This window comes from Hypanus sabinus, chromosome 4 (genome assembly GCF_030144855.1).
Source record: "Hypanus sabinus isolate sHypSab1 chromosome 4, sHypSab1.hap1, whole genome shotgun sequence".
NCBI classification, from domain to species: Eukaryota; Metazoa; Chordata; class Chondrichthyes; order Myliobatiformes; family Dasyatidae; genus Hypanus; species Hypanus sabinus.
The window spans coordinates 162996318-163019529 of record NC_082709.1 but is presented as its reverse complement, the minus strand read 5'-3'; the positions used below and the strand labels follow the sequence as shown (position 1 = coordinate 163019529).

The 23212-nt window shown below is 40.7% G+C and overlaps 1 protein-coding gene across 1 annotated transcript in view; it reads right to left on the bottom strand.

The window, feature by feature from the left end:
* Window positions 1–1417: 1417 nt before the first annotated feature.
* The window catches only part of LOC132393438 (uncharacterized), a 52491-nt gene continuing 30696 nt past the window's right edge, over window positions 1418–23212 (bottom strand). Inside the window, exons 3-5 of the mRNA XM_059968666.1 lie at window positions 19030–19129; window positions 7488–7825; window positions 1418–3078 (exon numbers count right to left, since the gene is read on the bottom strand). Coding sequence (XP_059824649.1) covers window positions 3073–3078; window positions 7488–7825; window positions 19030–19129 — 444 coding nt within the window. The 3' untranslated portion in view covers window positions 1418–3072. The remainder of the gene's footprint in view (window positions 3079–7487; window positions 7826–19029; window positions 19130–23212) is intronic.

Sequence of the window (23212 nt, the reverse complement as noted above, 5' to 3'; positions counted from 1 at the left end):
GTGAGGCTCCTTTCTATATTGCCTTGACAAAAGTAATTTATATATGTACTAATGGTTTAAATAAAATGATGCAAATTGTCATTCTCTAAATATATTGATCGGTTGATTAAAAATAATACAAAGCATTTTCATACCAAAATCATTTTTTGAAAGATCAGTTTTCTTTTTAAGATAACTATAGTTCTGTGCAAGAGACTTAAGCAGTCTAGATTTTATATACAAATTTTGCTTCAGATGTTTTTTTTCCTCCTGCTTTAGAGTGTCAGTAGAAAAGAGCACATTTTAGATTTCTAAACGTTCATTTTCCAAAAAAATTAAATGTTACCAAGAAATATTTGTAGTTCTTTGGAGTAACATACAAGTAAAAGACCACTTTTCAAATAAAATCTTGATTACTTAGTATGTATCTAGCCCAGTGCACGATCAAACCAAGTTCAACAGGATGCTAATGATCAATGGCAATGAGTTGACTGCATTAAACTGATTAACTGAAACAGAAATCAAACTGGCCAAAGGACAACCAAATTAAAAGGTGAGATTGTGGCAGATGTGGGAGCTTAATCTTCAAATCATCGATTCTTACACCATGACAAGAATGAGCTTAGGAACAAGACTACAAGGTGGTCATCCTGCGTCAGCAATGTCTCTCCCAAGCAGAAATGTTGTGGCAGGTAGGGGTTTCAAGATGTGCTGTCCAATCTATTCTGAAGCAGCACATAAAAACAGGCAAGGTTGACAATCTGAAGTGCAGTGGTCAGACATGAAAGGAGTGTAGGAGACGCTTAAACACCAAACTAATGTCCCTTCTAACTCGGAAGCAGTCCAGTACTGCTATCAGCTCTGAACACACAGAAACCACTGAAACCCAAGTACACCTCTCTATAATCTGGAGAAGTCTTGTCAGAAATATTCATAGAAGAGTTGCTGCCAAAAAGCCATTCCTTCGAGGTGGAAACAAAGCCAAGAGACTCGCCTACACACAAAAACCCAGGACGGGTGTGCTGAACGATGGCAGCAACTACTCTGGAATGACAAGTCAAAATTTGAAATTTTTGGCTCAGACAGGAGGCAGTTTGTCTATGGAAAAGCTGGAGAGCGATACACAGATGCGTGTCTGCAGCCAACAGGAAACATGTCAGAGGTTCCCTGCCGGTTTGGGCCTGCATTTCTGCAAATGGAGTTGGTGATCTGGTCAGAATTAATGGAATCCTCAATGCTGAGAAGTACAAACAGATTCTGATCCATCATGCAATACCATCAGGGAGGTGTCTGATCAGTCCTAACTTGATTATGTGTCTAAGACTTCAGCACAGTACTGTTGTATTTTTTTTTAAGTAGAAGATAGGTTCCTAAGATTACAATAGTTGCTAAAACTTCCATATGTGAAAATATTTGCAAATACAGAAGGAGGGTCATTTTTAAATTTTATTATCCCGTGTCATTTATGCAGGAAAATGGCCACCCATTACATAAATCCACACAAATTTCAAATCCTTTCAGGCTATAAAACTGAAAATGGTTTCCAAAACAAATTACTTTGGAAGTGCACTTAATTCATTGTTACAGGTTTGTAGTTCTGTCATCTGAACTGTTACGTATTCAGGCAACAATAAATATATGAGTTTGGCAAGGGTTTTTTATAACAAACAACACGTTTATTAAACACAGAAAACAAACCCCCCAAAAGTAAACAAACACTAACGTAACCGGAAACCAACTGCGGTGCGGCAGCTCAAACAGTTCTTAAAGCGATATTGCAAAAACAGTTCTTTACAGTGGTATTGCCAAAAGTTCAATATGCTCACAGTCCATTTAAAAGGAGAGACATTATAAGACGATTTAGGTTCTCTTTCACGTCGCTTGCTTCGATCCCCGACGTCGAACTTCCCACAAAGAATATACGAAACAAAACGGCTTGAAGGCACTGACCTTTCCTTCCTCACTATCTTCAATCCTTTCTGGTAAAACCCAGGGATTAACACGAAGATAGTCAACGAAATCCTTCCAAATAAGGATCAAACAAAGGTCGAAATCCGTTTCACCGTAGAAAGCAATTCTCCTCGATCTTTAACTCCCGAACTTCGATCTTCACTCTCCACTAATTTCTCGAACTAGCAGAATCGTAAAGAACCTGTTGGCAATGACCTTTTAAACTTTAGGCATTAGATAAAACTTCATCTTTCAACTAAACTGCGTCATCACTTAAATCACGCAGTGGCATGAAGTCAACTTGGCAAATCCAGCTACGAACTGCCCCTCCTCACAGGGTGGGGTCTTCCTTTTATAACCTGTCACATGATCTCTACTGGCGGGAAAATGACATCACTCCACCATCACAAGACCATACCTCAAGTCCAGTATAGCTTCAACCCCAGTCACGTGACAAGGGCACCACTGTCATGTGTCACGAGTACGTAACAGAACAGATACATTTTTTTCTCAAATCTTTTTATTATTATTATTCAAAAATACACAGGTACATCAAAGTAATAATACTTACAATGCCTCAAAAAATTATCTTAAAAATTGAAAATTGTGAATAAAAAACCCTACTAAGCAAGAAAAGTTAGTGTGCTGAACTACATATACCTGTCTGGAGACATCCCTCTGCATGTCCAAAAAAAACCAACCGAGGATACAACCTCGGAGCCATGTGTCAAAAAGAAAGCTTCTAAAAAATAAACATCAAACCGCCAACAAGTAAAAATATATCAAAACAAAATTTACACTTAGATCATGGAGGAAATCTATCAGTTAACTGAAATGATAGTAACAAGCAAATGTAGTTCTGTCATCTGAACAGACTCATTGGGTTGCATAATTACAAGCTGTTCATAAAGAAGCTTTCACCTGAAGATTAATATACCTGATTTTCTAGTTGCTTACTCAGATTGGTGTGTGGATGAGCCCAAAGAGCTGTTCAAAAACACAATAGGTAAAGTGAAGAATTGCATCGACCCAGAAGTCCCACACTTTGTCCAAAGGAAGAATTCTGAGAGTTCAGAAGCTGGAAGAACCATTCGCAGACGCCTTGCCCATTTGTTCACCTTCTGAGACTCCAACTACCACTTGCTAATACTGGAATGTGTGAAGAAAAAAGAACAAAGTCAGCTTTCTGTTAAAAAAAAATTGAACAGTACAACAAAGATAAATACATTGAATACCAGGAGTCTATTGTATCCACCTCCACCACCGTTGCCAGAAGCCCATTCCACGCACTCACCATTCTCTACATAAAAAACTTACCCCCTAACATCTCTGTACCTAATGTATTTATATTTATTGGGTATTTTTATTATTGTGTTCTTGATCTTACTGTTGCTATTATTTTTGTTTGGTGATATGAAAACATTATTATTTTTGAGCTGTATCGGATCTGGAGTAACAATTATTTCATTCTCCTTCACCCTTGTGTATTGGAAATGACATTAAGCAATCTTGAATCTTGAAACACTCAACGTGGATTTATCCGACACCACCCATGAAGTTGACTCCATCAAAGACAAAGTCTGATTCTTTTTCTCCAGTGCTGGTACACAGTGGGTGCAATGTGTATCACTTACACATTTACCCTTAATTAACCTAGACAATGTCAAACCTCCAAGCCCATAACACCGAGAAGGAAAAGGGCAGCAGGCCATGGAAACAGAACCATTTGCAGGCTCCCCTGAAAGCTGCACACAAGCCTAACCTGGAAGCAGATCACCTATCCTTCACTCCCACTGGATCTACAACTTCAACTGCCCCCTTAACAGCATTGCTTTATGAGTGTGTAGTGTGTATGTGTAGGCCTCTTAGTCTCGATAGACCATGGATTTGCACCTTGATACGTTTCCAGGGCGCAAGCCTGGGCAAGGTTTTTTTAAAATATATATTATGGGAGACCAGCAGTTGCCCAAGCTGCAAGTCGCCCCTCTCCACACCATCAATGTTGTCCAAGGGAAGAGCACTAGGACCCATACAGCTTGGCACTGGTGTTGGCACAGAGCAATGTGTGGTCAAGTGCCTTACTCAAGGACACAACACGCTTCCTCAGCCAAGGCTCAAACTAGTGACCTTCAGATCACGAGACCGACGCCTTAACCACTTGGCCATGTGCCAACACTGATGAGTAAGGCAAAGGTCAACTGACTCTGAAGACTGGTGGTATTCATTTAATGATTAGATGTTCTTTACAGCCGCAGTCTAGGCTTCATGTTGCTTTTGAGGGTTTTAGTTAACGGCCCTGTTTGGCCCAGAGTTTATTGTTTAGTTTCCCTTTAATACTGTTCATGTTAAGATCTATGGACTACCATCCTGCTTCAGTGTCTCTCACTCTGCACTTGCGCCATATCCAAACCTGGTAGCACTCTGTCCATTTATTATATTATGTATCCTTGGACGTTAATCTCCCACAACTCAGTGATGCTCACAACGTCATACCTGCCAATTTCTAACTGCACTACAAAATCATCTACCTTATCCTGTATACTATGTACATTCTAATAAAACATATTCATCACAATTTTTGATATTGTCCCAATGTTATAGTTAAATTCATCCCACTGATTAATATTGCCCTATCATCTGCCTGCTTTTCCCTCACAGTCTCACTACACAGTGCATTTAGTTGATTACCAACTGCCCATCCCCAGCCCGTCACTCTGGCTCTCATCCCCCTATCAAATTAGATTAAATCCTCCCCAACAGTTCAAGCAAATCTGCCCACAAGTATATTGTTCCCCTCTCAGATTCAGGTGTAACGGGTCCTTTTGAACGGGTCATTGCTCCCCAGAAGGGATCCAAATGATCCAAATAACTGAAACCCTGCAACTATTCATCAGCCATGCATTCATCTGCCAAATCATCCTGTTTTTCCCCTCAGTGGTGTGTGGCACAGGCAACAATCCTTGAATTACTACCCTGGAGGTCCTGCTTCTCAGCTTTCTAGCTCCCTATATTCTCTCGTGAGGACTTCCTCCCTTTTCCTATCTATGTTGTTGTACCGATATTCACCATGACTTCTGGTTTCTCACTCTCCCCCTTTAGAATGCTATGGGCTCGAACTGAGATATCCCCGACTCTGGCACCCGGGAGGCAACATACCATCTCTATGTCTCCTTCACATCCACAGGATCTCCTGTCTGCTCCTCTATGGAATCCACTATCACTACTGCATTCCTCTTCTCAATCGAGCAACAGGGTCAGACGTAATACCAGAGACCTGGTTGCTATGACTTCCTTCCCCCACCAGAAGTATCCAAAGTGGTGTAATTATTATTGAGGGGAACAGCCACAGGGGTACACACAGGGTTCTTTTCTCTTCTCCTGACAGTCACCAGGTTTCAGCCCAATGCATTTTAGGGGTGACCTACCTATCACTTCTTTCTTCTCTCAAGAGCTGAAGGTCAACTAATGCAGCCCCATTTCCTCAACATGGTCCCGTAACACTGCTGATGGAGTAGTGTAGGGAAGGGTATAATCGTGCATGTTGGTAGAATGAGTGAAACCACAGAAAATTCAAAAACCAAAAGTGCAAAGTGACTTGGGAGTCCTCCTGCAGGATTTCTTAAAGATTAGCCTGCAGGTTGAGTCACTGGTTCAGGAAGGCAAATACAATGTTTGCATTCACTTCAGGAGAAATAGAATATAAAAGCCAGGATGTAAAGCTGAGGCTTTATAAAGCATGGGTGAGACTGTAGTTGGCAAACTGAGCAGTTTCAGGCCACTTCTCAAAGACAAGATGTGCAGACATTGGAGAGGGACCAGAGGAGGGTCATGATTCCAGGAATGGAAAGGATAATGTATGAGGAGTGTTTGATGGCTCTAGGTCTGTACTCAGTGATGTATAGGAGAAAGGAGGTGGCTCTCAATGAAATCTACTGAATATTGAAAGGCCTAGATAGAGTGGCTGTCAAGACGATGTTTCCTACAGTATGGGAGTCTAGGACCAGAGGACACTGTGACAAATTAGACGGATGTCCATTTAGATTAGGAGGATTTTATTTTTGATTTTTTTTACAACCAGAGCATTGTGAATGTGTGGAATCCATTGCTACAGATGACTGTGGAGACCATCATTGGGTATATTTAAAATGGAGGCTGGAAAGTTCTTGATTAGTCAGGATGCCAAAATTACAGGGAGAAAGCAGAAGAATCAGCTTGATAGGAATAATAAATTAGCCATGATGGAATGGCAGAGCAGACTTGATGGGCTGAATGGTCTAATTCTCTAATGTCTTAAGGCCTTTTCCATCCATCATCTCCAGGCTTCTTACGTCATCCCCTCACACACCTAGCTGCACCTATCACCTTCTAGCTAGTAGTCCTTCCTGTCCCTCCACCTTCTTGTCCTGGCTTCTTCCTCCTGCATTTCCAGTCCTGATGAAGGTTCTCAGCAGAAACATCAACTGTTCAATCCTCTCCATGTATGGTTCCTGGTCTGCTGAGTCCCTCCAGCACTTTGTATGTATTTAAGGTGCATTCCGCAGTTTGATGTTTAATATTCTGTATGTTCAAAGCTGCTTTTTGCATGATTTGTTCTTTATCACACGTTGGGTATTTGATGTTTTCTTCAATTAGTTTCCATGATGTTTCTTTTTTTGTGGCTGCCTGTGGGATAACAAACCTCAGAATTGTATGCAGTATACATACCTCAATAATAAATTTACTTTGGACCTTGATTTTGTATTTCACCACATTTGTATTACTATATTTGGTGATTTCTTCTAATTGAATTCAACAAAGGAATATGATTTCACAGAATGACAGAATAATTCCTTTCAGAATTCCAAGCTCACAATTCAGCTCAACCCCAGTTAGTAATACTTTCCAGTTGTTTCTCTATGGCCCATTAAATTCATTCCTTTTAGATACTTAACCAGTTCTTTTTAGATCTATAGAATTAAAACTCTGTCAACTACTACCCCTGACAGTGTATTCCAGATGGTAAACACTCAGTGTAGAAAATTCTTTCCTATGTTAAATTTGAAACAATACCCCAAGTAATGAGTTAGCAGCTTTGATGAACGAACAGCATTTATATTATGCCTTCCATCACAGCTCCAGGTACCTGTCAACATTACAAATCTAAGTGCCAATCAGTTCTGAGCCAAGTGAGGTAAGAATGTAAAGACATGAAATATGATAATCATTTTGCCACACTGATCTTATCCACCATTCTGTTAGTTACAGCAACTTGATTTTCATCCCATTTCACAGCTCTTTTTTACACTCCCAAAAATTAATCTAATAAGAAACAACCTCCATTTCAAGTATATCATGGGGTTCTTAAGAGAACACTTTCTTGTAAAGTACAACTATTGCAATGATTTTGTCTTAGTTATTTTTCTGGATAGCATTAAGTATTATGGTTTTTGGCTAATGGAAGAGCATCTTTCAAGTCTATGAGCAATGAAAACAAATCATAAGGAAATTCTAACAGTTCAGACACAAGAACATTAAAATCTCCACATGCAGCCAAATATCTTTTGATGCACATAAATTACCTGTGAAATATTCACATGCATGTCCAACTCCATGGCTTTTGCACGCTGTGGTGGATTCGCTATTTGCTCTCGCCTTCGCAGTTGCTCCTCTTGTCTCCTTGCCTCCTCCGGTTCTTCCATTGGTATTGGGTGCGGGAATTGCAGATTGGTTTCAGCCTTTGATGGCTCTCTGGTCCAATAGGTCAAAGCGTAATCAATAAGTTTCTGTTTGTCCAACGATGGAGGAAGTTCGAAACCTTGTTTATTTAGGTACTTTAATATTTCCTTATGCAGAACCTTCCTGCGTTTTAGGAGCTCTTCTGCACTTTGGCTGTGGTTCAGAATGATACCGATGAGGTCTGCAAGAAAGTTCAAGAATATGTAATTTATATGCACACAAATGCCGAATCTCAACATTTCAATGCAAGTATAATAGAAAAAGAAATTGTAAGTACAATAATTAGCTCACTATGGTAAATAAGAATGAGAAATTAAGATATTACTGTAATTCAACTAAAAAGAGAATACCCTGATTATGCACTCAGTGAGGGAGAAAAATGGCCACAGTTGCCCGGTTTACTGCCTCTTACTCAGGGGTTGAGGTTCAATCCTGACTTCCTCTGCTGTCCGTGCAGAGTCTGCACTGTGACCAAGTGGGTTTCTTCCTGGATGGATTTCCTTCCAAATTCAAAACATCGTCACTACCTCCTCCTACAGATGCTGTCTGGCCTGCTGAGTTCTGCCAGCATTTTGTGTTTTTATTTATTTCCAACATCTGCAGATTCACTCGTGTTGCCAGAATATAAAGTGTTGCTTCTCCAACCTGAGCGTGGCCTCATCAATACAGTAGAGGGGGCCATTGACTGACATGTTGGAATGGGAATGATAAGTAGAATTGAAATGGGTAGCCACTAGGAGATCCAGCTTTTTGTGACAGACAGAGCAAAGGAGCTTGGTAAAGTCGTCTCCCAATCTACGTCGGGTCTCACCAATATACGGGAGGCCACACCGGAAGCAGTAGATACGATCCCAACAGCCTCACAGGTGAAGAATCGCCTCACCTGGAAAGACTGTTCGAAGCCCTTAATGGCAATGAGGGAGGAGGTGCAAGGAAAGAGTAAATAAATGAAGTCAAAGTCAAATTTATTATCAAAGTACATATATGTACAAATAACGAATCTTTGCTGTGTTCCCTGTCCTTAAAAAGGAGCTTGTAGGGCGAATTAAAATAAAAGGGAAAGAGCATTGGATGAGTTTAAATGCGTGATTGATGTACTATCGGTATGTTCTTTCTCTCCATAACTCCATGAAACCAGTGCTTGCACACTGCCCCACAGCCCTGTGCAAATGAAGTGAGAATCCCTTACTCTTTATTCCAACACTCCCATATTAAATCCTAACATACCATTCACCTTCCTGTTCTCCTATTGCATCCACTGGGTTTCAGTGACGTGTGCACAAGGACACCCAGCTTCCTTTGAACATTAATGCCATCCAATTTCTTGCTTGCCATTTACAAAGAATTGAAAATGCACGTGGACAAAGATGTTAACTGTCCTGTGCTATCACCAGTTGATCTGCCACCTGTCCTCAGGAGTTTCCGCCCGCTTATGATCAAGACCCCCTTGAGGTGGTGGGCCACCTCCCACTAGTGAGCTTAACAACCTGGCATCTGCCTCTGGCAGAGTTGTTGGTCGCTTCCATCCAACAGACAGTCCATTCTTCAGGTATCTATGCAGCTACTGAAGAGTTTACAAAAGATGGATACACTGTCTGACTATCTGCCCCTCTGGACGTACTTGGTCCACACCCATGATGATCCTACCTCAGCAACAGCCCTGCTGGTTGACTTGATCTCTCTTCTAGTGAAGCCAAGGTCATGCAGCCACTTCTGGAAAGTGAACGCAATAAAGCCACAGCACCCTACTTCAAATGGATAGCATGAGACCTTCTTCCCTGTCTCTGCACTCTGATCTTAATTCTGCATACTTGGTTAACTTGTGCTCATGGGCTTCATCGATGAAGCCCCTTCCCAGGGGACTGAGTTCACCAATAACCACTACTCTACTGGTGTCTGACCAGACGATTATATCTGGACGCATTGTGGTGGAAGCTATTTGCTCCGGGAAACAGCCTTTCCCATCCAGGTCGGCCTTGACACACCAATCATTGGCTGAAGAAAGTCTGCTTGATGTGGGCCTGTGCTGTACACCCTTGACTTAGAGCCTTCTTTCACAAATGATATGCCATGTTCTGTGCAGCATGGGGCATGAGATAAGATGTGCTGCAGTACTCTCTGCTCAACCGCTTCTGTTACAACTTTGAGAACGTTGCTATGTCTCCAAGTGTACATACCGCTGGAAAGATTGACTCTGCATGCACTCAAAATATGCTGAAGTGGTCCCTTCTCACCACAAGCAGCACACCTGTCTGTCTTATCTTCATACCAGGTGCTGAGGTTGACAGGTGTTGGGAGCAGGTCATACGCTGCTCTATATAGAAAAGAAATGCGGAGTGGTTCCATCTGCCACAGGACATTCCAAGATAGATGTCGTTTTTCAACACTTTCCCACCAGGTCCAAGCCCCTTGTTTGGCCAGGCCAGCTGCTTTAGCTAACCTCTTCTACCTCTCGTATTTCATGCGTTACAAGCTCACAATGCTCCTTACCTGTAGAAGATGACCACCACTTATGCGTTGTCCATCCAAGTCCCTGGTGGCCTAGCTGGGTAGCCCTAACGGTCTCCTTGTGCTTCAATCTAGACTCTGCCTCATCAACTGCTGCCCAGGCTGACCACTTCCTGCCTGATCTCACATCCAGCTGGATGTTCTTGATGACAGGTCTTTTGAGTCTCGAAGCATCAAGAATGATCCCACCTTGGCTACCTTGACCTCAACAAGGAATTGCACTGGGATGGTAAGCTTTGTCTGGCTACTGTGGATTGCAATATCAGTGAGGCTGCTCGGTACTCCAAGCCACTTCTTCATAATTGTTGATCTTCCGTTCCATTGCCTCAACATAGGACATTGCCACTTCGTAGAGTTAGTGACCACATCATCAGTCCGTACTGCAAGCACCACAACTTCAACTTGCCAGGCAAACCACACTTGTCGGCAGACATCAGACTTCTGTTCTCCTGTCTCTTGGACCCTCTTGGTGTCTCTCAGCTCCTATGTACCATCACCTGAGGCTCTTAACTGGTTGGTCCTGAATGGATGGAATCTCCTCTCCACAAAGGGTGAAATGAAAGTCAACCAGCTTTCCTCTCCTAAAAACAAGGCTCCTTGACTTCTTGGTCTTGAACTTCATTCGTCCCCAATCCATTAGCTCCTCGAGTCTAGATAGTACACTTCCCACTGCCTCCGTGCTAGGACCCAAAAGGGCGAGATCGTCCATGAACGCACGTATTGGTGGCAACTTCGCTCTGCCATCAAGTGCGACACCTGGTCCCACTGATTCTGCAGCCCTCAATGACCTCCATGGCTAACACAAAAAGGATGGGTGAAATCGCACATTCTGTTGGGATACCAATGTCCAAGCTCTGCCACCTAGTCCTAAACTGCTGAGTGGAAAACCTCATCCGGAAATCGTTGTAGTACTGCATAACGAAGTTCCTCACCTTAGCAGGAATCCATAGGGATTCCATTACAAACTCAATCAGGACATGGGGAACAGAACCATACGCATTTGCAAGATCAAGCCAAACTACAGCCAGATTTCTTCTCAACCTTTTCGACTCCTGGATGGTATGCCACATCATACTAGTATGTTCAAGGCATCCCGGGAAGCCTGGTATTCCTGCCTTCTGCACAGATGTATTTACCACTCCATTTTCTATCACAAATGAAGATATTCTTTCTGCGAGAATGCCAAACAATCTTCCTCTCTACATTCAGGAGTGAAATTGGTCAGAACTCATTCAACGTAATAGAAATCTCTTCCTTCGGGATGTATACTCCTTCAGCCTCACTCCATGACAAAGGAACAACACCTTGTCTCCACACCACCTTTAACAATCTCCACAAGTATTTCCTCAGCTCTTCACACTTCTTGAATACTTTATACGGTACTCCATTACATCCTGGCACTGAACCTGACCTTGCCTTTTTGATGAACTGCTCAACTTCTGACAGTTTGGGTTCGGACAGATCACTCCTGGCTCGGTAGGCTTCACAAGCCCAGAAATGTCAAGCAGAAGAGCCTCCCACTGTTCGTTAGAGTAAGTTCTTGTTGTGGGATGTTAAGCTGCCCACTCTTATTTGGTTCAAACAATCTCTTTGTGAACTCGTGAGGGTTCTCAAAGAATGCCTTTCTTGCCTTCTCTCTCTCCTTTCACTTTTTACGCTGTGACTCTGCACAACGGAGTGATGCTGACTTTATTTGAAACTGCTCTCGGAGATCAGCAAGCCCTGGCTTGTCACCCTCACTTGTTACCTTCCATCTCTGTCTCAACGATCTAAGCTCTCTCCTCAACCTACTAATCTCCTTCTGGCACCTGCTTGGTTGCTGTGTAGGTTTTGCTTTCTTCAACTCAACTCAACCAAACCTGTACTTTCCAACATTATAAATCATATCGCCCATCACCTCCAACTTTCTCTTTGATGTTCCCCTGAGAGTGTTCTCCAACATCATACTGATATCCTCATCAAACACACGCCAAGCCTTCTCATCTGCCATTGCTGGCCACTTGACCTTCCTCTTCTTCTCTACCACTTCACCACCGCCATCATGCAAAGAATCTATCTGGGTACCGTGGTCTGCAACCTGACCTGGGTTATCTCTCGTCTGACCTGGAGTATGATGACTCTCTCCAGAGCGAATCGCTGTGGCTTGTGTATCAGTGGTTGAAAAGACCACATCTTCTGTGCTTGAAGTAATTTCATCATCATCCACTGGGATGGAATAGCACTTCAACGTTGCTTGGTGAACTCGTAAACCTTTAATGCTGGAGAACGCTCTCCCACACCAACACATTGGACACTCAGAGCCTCTTATCCTAGCTCTTGGTCGTAGTCGTTCCCTGTGTTTTCAGAGTATTCCACAATACTGTGTGTTTCTGTTTTCTGCACTGAAATAAATTACCTCATTCTCCACATGATATTGCATACCCTCATCCAATTCCCTCAGCTTGTCTACATCTCCCTCAATTCACTTTACTCCACCTCAGTACTCAAAATACCACTAAATTTTCTATCAATAGGGAAATAAGAAATCACCCACATAGATTGTGAAAAGCTGGACACCACACAGCTCTGCCTTAAATTGCTTGTCACAGACTGCTAATCTGAAGGAGTTCTGTTTATTCCCATTCTTTCCTTTTTGTTCAATATTCAATATATTTTGGCATGTTTCTTCCAATTTCATATCGTCTTCACTTTAACCAACCTCCTGCATGGAACCACATCAAATTCTTCCAGGAAGCTAAATACACAGTAGAATAGTGAGCTGGTTCCCGCTTAACTATTCTACTATGCACGTCCTCAAAAAGTACTTCATTATTTTTCTTTCCCAAATCCACATTGATTCTGCCCAATTCCATTATAGTTTATTTGGAAAACATTTAAACCATTAATATTCCTTATTGATTCATGTATATACTGTTTCTGTATATTCCAACAACATGGCTGTATCTCCCATAAAATAGCTTAAAAATTGATTCTGAATAGGGCATACACAAAATAAAACTTATGGTAAACTGCAGTGGTTAAAATGATCTATCGTGGTGTCATGTGTCCCACAGTGAGAAAGGGTGACTTCTGACTGTGAAACTTCTCACGATCTGAATGCCCAGAGGATCGGGCTTTTTTTGAAAAGTCTTGAGAGCCTATTTTATCCATGTTGAGAGTTCTGAGAGTCCTCTTTAATAAAGTAGGTTGGGAAGGAGGTGACTGCATATGTCATGGACAAAAATGCAAAACCAGTTTTCACCTTTGTCAGATTGGTGGATTAGCTGTAAATAGTACTCTAATTTAAAAATGTGCTTAAGAGATCTGCTTCAGATTTTTTTCTCTTCTTCAGCATCACTGAATACACAGATAATGAACTGATCATTCATTGCAAACATATCATTTCTGATAAAATTAAGTATGGCTGCAATGGTACAATTACTGTGCATTAAGCCCAAAACACTGGAGTGATAATGCGGAGGTTGGTAGTTTCTTGATTAGTAATGGTGTCAAAGGTTATGGGGAGGAGATAGGAGATGGAGTTGAGAGGGATAATAAATCAGCCATTATGGAATAACAGAACAAACTTGATGGGCTGAATAGCCAAATTCTGCTCCTATGCCTTATGTTACCATATTGAGATTCATTTACTTGCAATTATTTTCAGGAAAAGAACCAGGGGAAAAAAAAGCAGATTAAGGGTTAGAGGAACTAACTAACATTTAATGCACTTGCACCTACCTAATCATAACCTACTATTTTCTGGCCAAACTTGAACCTGAATATTTCATTTCATGGAATATAAGCAGACGATTCTGGTTAACTGGGACATATCACTTTGATCCAATTGAGTGGCTGCCCCAATTAGTTGAAGTTTCATGAAAATAGTTAAAAAGGTATAATAAAATCGAACTACCATTTAACTGAGAAACAAATCACATATTGAAGTGAAATATAGAACAGATTAGAACACTACAAATACCACTACAGTACTATAAAACTATTAGTTCCAAACAGTCATCACAAAGGAGCTCATCCAGCAAGTACACTGCTGTGTTCCTTTTATTGACTGTAAATAAACAAAATCAGGGCAAACTGCATTGCCTTCATGCACAGTCGATATTTTTAAAAATATCAAAACCCGCTACTTCATGATTCTCTGACTGTCAGCCCATAATGCAAGCAAACTCAATTAGCACTATTTTAAAATTGTTTGCTCTGGTGTCTAACGGCCACACAAGTGCACACGACTGATACTAGTTAGAAACTGTTCGACAACAGTCTCTGGCGGTTGCAGGGTACTGACTCTTTCTGAAGCTGGTGGAATGGGACTTAAGCACCTCTGGTTGTTGAGAGTGAGAAGCATTCACTGAACGTTTTTGATGTGTTATAAGTGATGAACAGACCTGATGGACAATGGGGTACAGAGTTAACCATCCCCTCCTAAGAACCACAAACTATTACTGTTGCTATGCTGACCATGAGAAAGAGAGACGGAAAAACAAGCAAGAACATCAGCGACAGATAAGAGAGAGGGGGAAATTGCTGATTAACCGTGTTGTGACTCCTTTTTGAATTATTTACTGTTTCGCTGCAAGGACAATAGTTTGCTCATAAACATTCCTCAGTGGACTGAAGGAGTGGCCTTATTTGATGGACACAGTCATTCAGGAGTGATAAATAGCTGAGTCCCCATTAGTAGGGATAAAAAGACAGGTCTGGCGAAACACCCTCCAGACACGCCAGTGGACACTTATTGAGTGTTGGAACCCACAAGAAAGGTGGGGGCTTTGAAGACCGAACCAGGAGGTCGGTCATTAAGGCTATCAGTGTAAAAGCAGGGCCGGTGGGGACTTGTGTGTGTGTCCACAAATGCCAGGGTGACGAGTCCACCACCGAAGAACGGTCTAGCAGAAGGACGGAGAGGTCATAACGGAATGACCACATCGATACGACGGATTAAGAAAGTAAAGGAAGGTTTGCCTGACTGTAACTGTTACATCTCGCTCGCTTTTTCTCTCTAACGATTACAACAACCATTAACTACATCAGCGCTCATGAACTGAACTTTATACTTTTCTATGACAAACTATTTACCCTTAGACATTGATAGAGCGTGTTTAATATTGATTATTATTATTATTCCTACACTTTTAGGTTTATTACTGCTAACTTGTTTTATATGTATATTTGCATTATTGATATGGCTTTTGCTTATTTTTATTAATAAACACCTTCAGTTTGGTACCACCAGACTGCAACAAATTCTTCTTTCTCTGCTGGTCAGACACCCAGTTACGGGTATGTAACAGATGAAATACGCAATACAGCAAGCTGAGCATCAGTAGATTTTGGTTACTTTATTTGTTCATGTTCTATATATTCTGCTTACATTCTGGAAATATTTGCATGATTTGTTCTTTTTCAGACACGCATGCTTATTGGTCTTTGTTGTGTGTTTCTTGTGAATTCCAGTATGTTTCTTTGTTTTGTGGGAGTCTGCAAGAAGATGAATCTCAGAGTTGGATATGGTAGACATACTTTGAAAATAAATTTGCTTTCAACGTTGTTTTGGAATAACATTTTCCTTGTGTCCTTCACAGTTTCTGTCCATTCTTAATTACATTTGAAGCAGTGTGGATTTGCTACCTTTGTCAACAATTTACTTCCTTTTTCACCATTAGCTGTTGTTTTCAACCAAGTTAGCTACATTTTTCAACCACTGCAGCTCTTATGGGGCAGTATATCCCAAAAACCTCCAGGATTTGGTCAAAGCTTCAGAGAAGAAACACATTAATTATAAAGCAGCACTGTATGTGACAAGGCAAAGATGTAGAAAGGAAGCAGAAGCTGTTGTGGATCTCTTGTACCTTCTGCCATTATCCTTCTAAGTGACAGTGGTGGATTTCTGAGATACTGTCAAAGGAGACCTGGTAAGTTGGGGCAGTTCATTTTTCAGATGATACACATTAACTAACATTCAGTGGTCCAGAGATGGAGGAAGTGATTAGTGAAGGTACTAATTAATTTCATCAGGGAAGTGGCAAATTTGCATCAGATGCCTCATCTGTGTTGTGTTAATGCTGGAAAGGCTTTGGGAAGGTATTAGGCGAGTCATTCTCCACAGAATATCAACCTTCTGACCACCTCTTGTGGCCATATTCATTTGGCTAGCTCAGTTAAGTTTGCAAGATATCGATAGTGAAGTATTTGGTGAAAATAAGGGAGTTGATTGACTGTTTTGCTAGAAATGATCAGTGGCATTCACTTCTCTGGTATAAGTAGAATTTATGAATGGTGCCGAGGTTCTGTCGCAGGTGAGGAGTTATGAATGAAACTGGACATAGCAGAACTATCACCATATATCTGCATTTCTGGAAGGAAGGTCATTGATACAATCAATTGAAGATTGTGGTCAATTTACTTTTCAATGAATATATATTATTCTGTATGTTGGTTACTTGTCGGTCTTTGTGTGTAGTTTTTCATTGATTCTTTATGCTACTGTGAATTCCTGCAAGGAAATGAATCTTAGTGTAGTATATGGTGACATATATGATAATAAATTTATTTTGAATTTTGAACTTTGAACTCTGCATAATGGTTGTAGTGGAAAGTTACCATTTGAAAAATATGGGTAATTTGATCTAGTGCTTTGAGTCCTGCACCCCAACCCTCCCACTCAGCATAACTAACACTTGAGATTAGGAAGGTACTCTATATTGGATGGTGGTGTGAAAACTGTTTTACTTGAATCTGGCTGGAAATTACTTCTGAGGGCAATTAAATATTTATCACTTTCGTGTATGTGGTATCATTGAAAGTTGCGACCATGTAGGAACAAGTCTCCAGGGAACAAAACCTAGTGAAGAAATTTTTTGTGTTTGTCTGTTTCAAGGAAGTATTTTAATTCTATGTTTATTAGATAAATTTTAATTTCCCAGTTACCTATGTGGTAGTCAGACTCATCTGTTTAATAATTGATTTGGAATTCTAATTATTAGTCCAGCTGCTTAATTATAATCATAGGGTATTTACAATTAAAGCCTGCCTCGGAACTGTGCAGAACAGTATTTTAAATGCATTACTTCAATATGATGGACAAAGCTAAATTTGGTTGATATACACCAAGGCTTATTTTAATTTCAAGATTACAGTATGTATATAGCTAGCACACATTAACTAGTGGACGGACTCTGAAACTGAACCTTATAGTTCAAAGTAAATCTGGAAGAAATTTTGCAAAATAACATCCAAATTTTCTATTTTAGAAGAACATTTTCCATTTTTTAAACTATATATTTAATAGAAAGCCAATAAATGTAACTAATAAATATCTGTTCTTTTAACTGTTCAAATATGGCAAGATAAAAAAATCTAATTATTTCTTTAAATATGTTTAAAACTTCAAGTGTAAACATGCAACTTTACACACAAGCTACACACACAAAATGCTGGAGGAACGCAGCAGGCCAGGCAGCATCTATAGGGAGAAGCACTGTCGACGTTTCGGGCCGAAACCCTTCGTCAGGACTAACTGAAAAGAAAGATAGTAAGAGATTTGAAAGTAGTAAGGGGCAGGGGAAATGTGAAATGATAGAAGACCGGAGGGGGTGGTGTGAAGCTGAGCACCAGAAAGGTGATTGGGAAAAGGGTTACAGAGCTAGAGAAGGGAAAGGATCATGGGGCAGGAGGCCTAGGGAGAAGGAAAGGGGGAGGGGAGCAGCAGAGGGAGATGGAGAACAGGCAGAGTGACGGGCAGAGTGAAAAAAAGGGGGAAAAACTAAATATATCAGGGATGGGGTAAGAAGGGGAGGAGGGGCATTAACAAGTTAGAGAAGTCAATGTTCATGCCATCAGGTTGGAGGCTACCCAGCCTGTATACAAGGTATTGTTTCTCCAACCTGAGAGTGGCTTCATCTTGACAGTAGAGGAGGCCATGGATAGACATATCAGAATGGGAATGGGATGTGGAATTAAAATGTGTGGCCACTAGGAAATCCTGCTTTTTCTGGCGGACCGAGCATAGGTGTTCAGCGAAACGGTCTCCCAGTCTGCATCGGGTCTCACCCATATATAAAAGGCCACACCGGGAGCACCGGATGCAGTATACCACACCAGCTGACTCACAGGTCAATTGTCGCCTCACCTGGAAGGACTGTCTGGGGCCCTGAATGGTGGTGAGAGAGGAAGTGTAAGGGCAGGTGTAGCACTTGTTCCACTTACAAGGATAAGTGCCAGGAGGGAGATCGGTAGGAAGGGATGGGGGGACAAATGGACAAGGGAGTCAGAAAGCAGAAGGAATGTGGGGGGGGGGGTGTGTTTGGTAGTGGGATCCGGTATACAAGGTGTTGTTCCTCCAATCCGAGACTGGCTTCACCTTGACTATTAATGCCCCTCCTCCCCTTCATATCCCATCCCTGATATAGTATTTTTCCCCCTCTTTTCTCTCTGCCCATCACTGCCTGTTCTCCATCTACCTCTGGTGCTCTCCTCCCCCTTTCTATCTCCCTAGACCTCCAGTCCCATGATCCTTTCCCTTCTCCAGCTCTGTATCACTTTTGCCAATCACCTTTTCAGCTCTCAGCTTCACACCACCCCCTCCGGTCTCCTATCATTTCGCATTTCCCCCTCTCCCTCCTACTTTCAAATCTCTTACTACCTTTCCTTTCAGTTAGTCCTGACGAATGGTCTCGGCCCGAAACGTCGACAGTGCTTCTTCCTATAGGTGTTGCCCGGCCTGCTGCATTCCACCAGCATTTTGTGCGTGTTGCTTGAATTTCCAGCATCTGCAGATTTCCTTGTGTTAACTTTAAACACAAGGTAGATTTCAGTTGCCAAAATAGTATAAAACAATTATAATATTTTTCAGACAGAAATCAGACTGATTGTACTTACCTTCTGTAGTCAACCCTCCACAGACTACAATGTTCTTCAGTCTAAGCAAATTATCGCAGCTTAATGATTTTAGAATTTCCGAACATCCTCTTCTTTGGGTCTGTAGAAATGAAGACATGATTTTTCTCTCTCCTAAATAAAATCAAAGGTCAGCAAGAACGTAGAGTCAACTCTGTTAGAAGATACGCAGTAATCTTGCAGTGACCTCCGATTGGCTTCGAAAGCATCAACACATCAGTCAACATATTCGGGAAATTACATTGAAGTGAAACAATCAAAAGGAATAAGGGAAAATCGAAACTGATATAAATCGGCTAATGTAAACAGGAAACGCTTTGAGATGTAAAGCTACAGAAGTCATAGCTCCTTCCTCACTGACAGGCTTCAAACAGGCAAAGGATTATTGTAGGAATTGAGGCTTCTAGAATCAGTCATTGATAGTTACAGCACGGAGACAACACTTCAGCCCGCGGGATCAGTAACAAACTTCAACCACCCATGTACACGGATCCTACAAGTATCACTTTTGTATTCTCCCCGTATTGTCATTTATCTCCATCTGTTTGCAGCAATCACTAAACACAGGCAACTTACACAGAGAAAAATTAATTTGTCAGCACACACCATTCCTACTCACACTGATTTGCTATGCACCTATTAAAATTACAGGCAAAATACTGACTCTGGCCTTTGGTTTTATGACTCTGGAACATAAACAGTAACAGATCATCAGTGCAAAACAAGCAAACTATAATTTCTCACCCCATTCTAGTAAAATTGCAGTCATATGTGCTCTCTTTTTGGATCTGAAAGAGAATAGACAATAGGTGCAGGAGTAGGCCATTTGGCCCTTCGAGCCAGCACCACCATTCACTGGATGATCAGCCATGATCACAATCAGTACCCCGTTCCTGCCTTCTCCTTGTATCCCTCGACTCCGCTAACTCTTTCTTGAAAGCATCCAGAGAATTGGCCACCACTGCCTTCTGAGGCAGAACAATCCACAGATCCACAACTCTCTGGGTGAAAATGTTTTTCCTCAACTCCATTCTAAATAGCCTACCCCTTATTCTTAAACCGTGGCCTTTGGTTCTGGACTCCCCCAACATCAAGAACGGTTCCTGCCTCTAGTGTGTCCAATCCCTTAATAATTTTATGTTTCAACGACACAGAACTGGAAGTCATACTTAGGTTAATTTTTTTGGTAGAGCTAGCTGCTTTTTTAGGTAGCCATCTAGTTTTGGGTTGCGAGGGTGGGGTGGATTCTCCAGTTCCAACATTACTCACTGTTGCTTTTGCTTTCCTTTGTTATTCAGGACATGTCTCTGTTTTGATTCTACGGATCTATGTTCACATTTTTGCTCCCAGACTGTTATTGTACTGCTTGATTCTTTATATGCCTGCTGCCTTCTATGCACTAACAATTGATAATGGTTAATACACTTAAACTTGTGAGCTGGAATGTAAAGGGACTGAATCACCCTGTTAAAAGAAGGAAGGTCTTCTCACATATTAAACAACTCAAAGCTGACATTGCTTTCCTTCAAGAAACTCATATTCGTAGTTTTGATAATTCTCGGCTTTTGTCAAAGTGGGCGGGTCAGCATTTTCATTCATCCTTTGCCGCCAAAGCTGGGGCGGGGGGGGGGGGGGGGGGTCTCCATCCTTATTAACTCAAATATTCCTTTTGAACTCCATAATAAGATATCTGATACAAATGGCCGTTTTATTATTATTTCTGGTAAATTATATAATACTAAAGTTGTACTAGCAAAGCTTTAGGCTCCCAATTTTGATTATGTTAATTTTTTTGAATGTTTTTTCTCCTCACTACCAGACTTAAACTCGTACTCTCTTATACTGGGTGGCGATTTCAATTGTTGGCGAGATACTAATTTGGATTGATCATCCTCTGTTACTAGACTACCTACTAAATCTGCCTTAGCTATTCAATCTTTTCTCTCTAATTATGGTATCTCTGATATATGGTGTTTCATTCATCCTACTGAGAGAGATTATTCTTTTTTTATCACATGTTCACCATACCTTTACTACAATTGACTACTTTTTACTCGATAATCAACTTATTCCATTTGTCTATTCTTGTGATTATCACAGTATACTGATTTCTGACCATGCCCCAATTACTCTGTCTTTAAATTTTCCTGGTCTCCCTCAGAGGAATAAACACTGGCGGTTTGACTCGACTTTATTATCGGATGATGATTTTCTAAAATTTATTAAGGATCAGATAACCTTTAATTTTAACACCAATACATCATCTGAAATGTCATCCCAGATTGTCTGGGATGCCATGAAAGCATATTTGAGGGGTCAAATAATCTCCTATACAGCAAATCTTAATAGAAAGTCCTGTGCCGATTGATTAGACCTCATTAATCAGATTAAAAATTGGATCAACTGTATGCTCAAACTAAGAATGCTGAATTATACAAGAAGCGTGTAGAACTTCAAACTAAATTTAATCTTCTGTCTACTCAACCTGTCGAACGCCAACTTCTTGAAAGTAAGAGTCGCTTTTATATTCATGACGACAAATCTGGTAAATTTCTAACCAATCAGCTGAGGCGTTCCAAAGCCAAACAACATATTACAAAGATCCGGAAGGAGAATGGAGACTTTACATCGGATCACTTAGAAATCAATGACGCATTTAAAAAATTTTATTCTCGACTTTATTCCTCTGAATCTCTGAATGAGAATATCTCTGTTGATCATTTTTTAAATAATCTGAATATTCCTTTGCTTTCATCTGATTTTAAAGCTAAACTTAATGTGCCTATATCATCAGAAGAAATATCTTTTGCAATTTCTGCATTGTCTTCAGGGAAATCTCCTGGACCTGATGGGTTCCCCATAGAATTTTATAAATCATTCTCTTCACTTCTTTCTCCTCAGTTATTCTCAGTATTATCTGATTCATTTAATTACGGTAAATTGCCACCCTCTTTTAATGAGGCATCTATTATTCTTTTATTAAAAAAGGGTAAAGACCCAACAGAGTGTTCCTCGTATAGGCCGATTTCTTTGCTTAATGTTGATGTTAAAATCTTGGCCAAAGTTTTGGCTTATAGATTAGAAGCTGTTATTCCCTCTATTATTTCTGAGGATCAAACTGGTTTTATTAAAAACAGTCTTCCTTTTTTTAACATTCGGCGTTTATTTAACATTTTATATTCACCTCCAACTGGGATTCCTGAACGTATTATTTCCCTCGATGCAGAGAAAGCATTTGATTGTATAGAGTGGAACTACCTTTTCGCAGTTTTAGAAAAATTTGACCTCGGTCAAAGTTTTATCTCTTGGATCAAATTGCTGTATCTGTGTCCTACTGCCTCTGTTTTGACTAATTTTCGGAAATCCCAGTTCTTTAACCTCAAACATGGCACCCGTCAGGGATGCCCTTTAAGTCCCTTTCTCTTTGATTTGGCTATAGAACCTTTGGCGATAGCCTTTCGAAATTGTCCTGAATTGACCGGGATTTGGAGAGGGGGTGTTGAGCATAAAATTTCTCTTTACTCTGATGACTTATTACTATTTCTTTCAAATCCGTCTACATCCTTACCTCCAATGTTTTCACTTCTTGATCAGTTTAGCCAGATCTCTGGCTATAAACTTAATTTACATAAGAGTGAACTTTTCCCAATTAATAAAGAAGCACAAGAATTAACATTCCCTGATCTCCCTTTTAAAGTAGTTCATAATCAATTTACTTGTCTTGGGATTACAGTGACAAGGAAGTTTAAAGATCTTTTTCGTGAAAATTTTGCCAATCTTTCATATACTATAAAACAGAGTCTGTTACAATGGTCACCTCTATGTCTTTGGTAGGTCGTATTAATGTTGTTAAAATGTATGTTCTCCCTAAACTTATATTTATTTCAATCAATCCCAATTTTTATTGCTAAATCTTTTTTGGATTCCTTAGACTCTATTATTTTGTCATATCTGTGGAAGAATAAGCGCTCTAGAATTAATAAAGATTATCTCCAAAAATCTAAAAAAAGAGGGTGGCATGGCTTTACCTAACTTTCGTTTATATTATTGGGCAGCCAATATACATTGTGCTACCTTTTGGTCTTTTTTCCATGGCCAACCCGAGTGCCCTAATTGGGTGGCAATGGAGTTGAGTTCCACTAAAGATTTATCCATCTCTGCACTT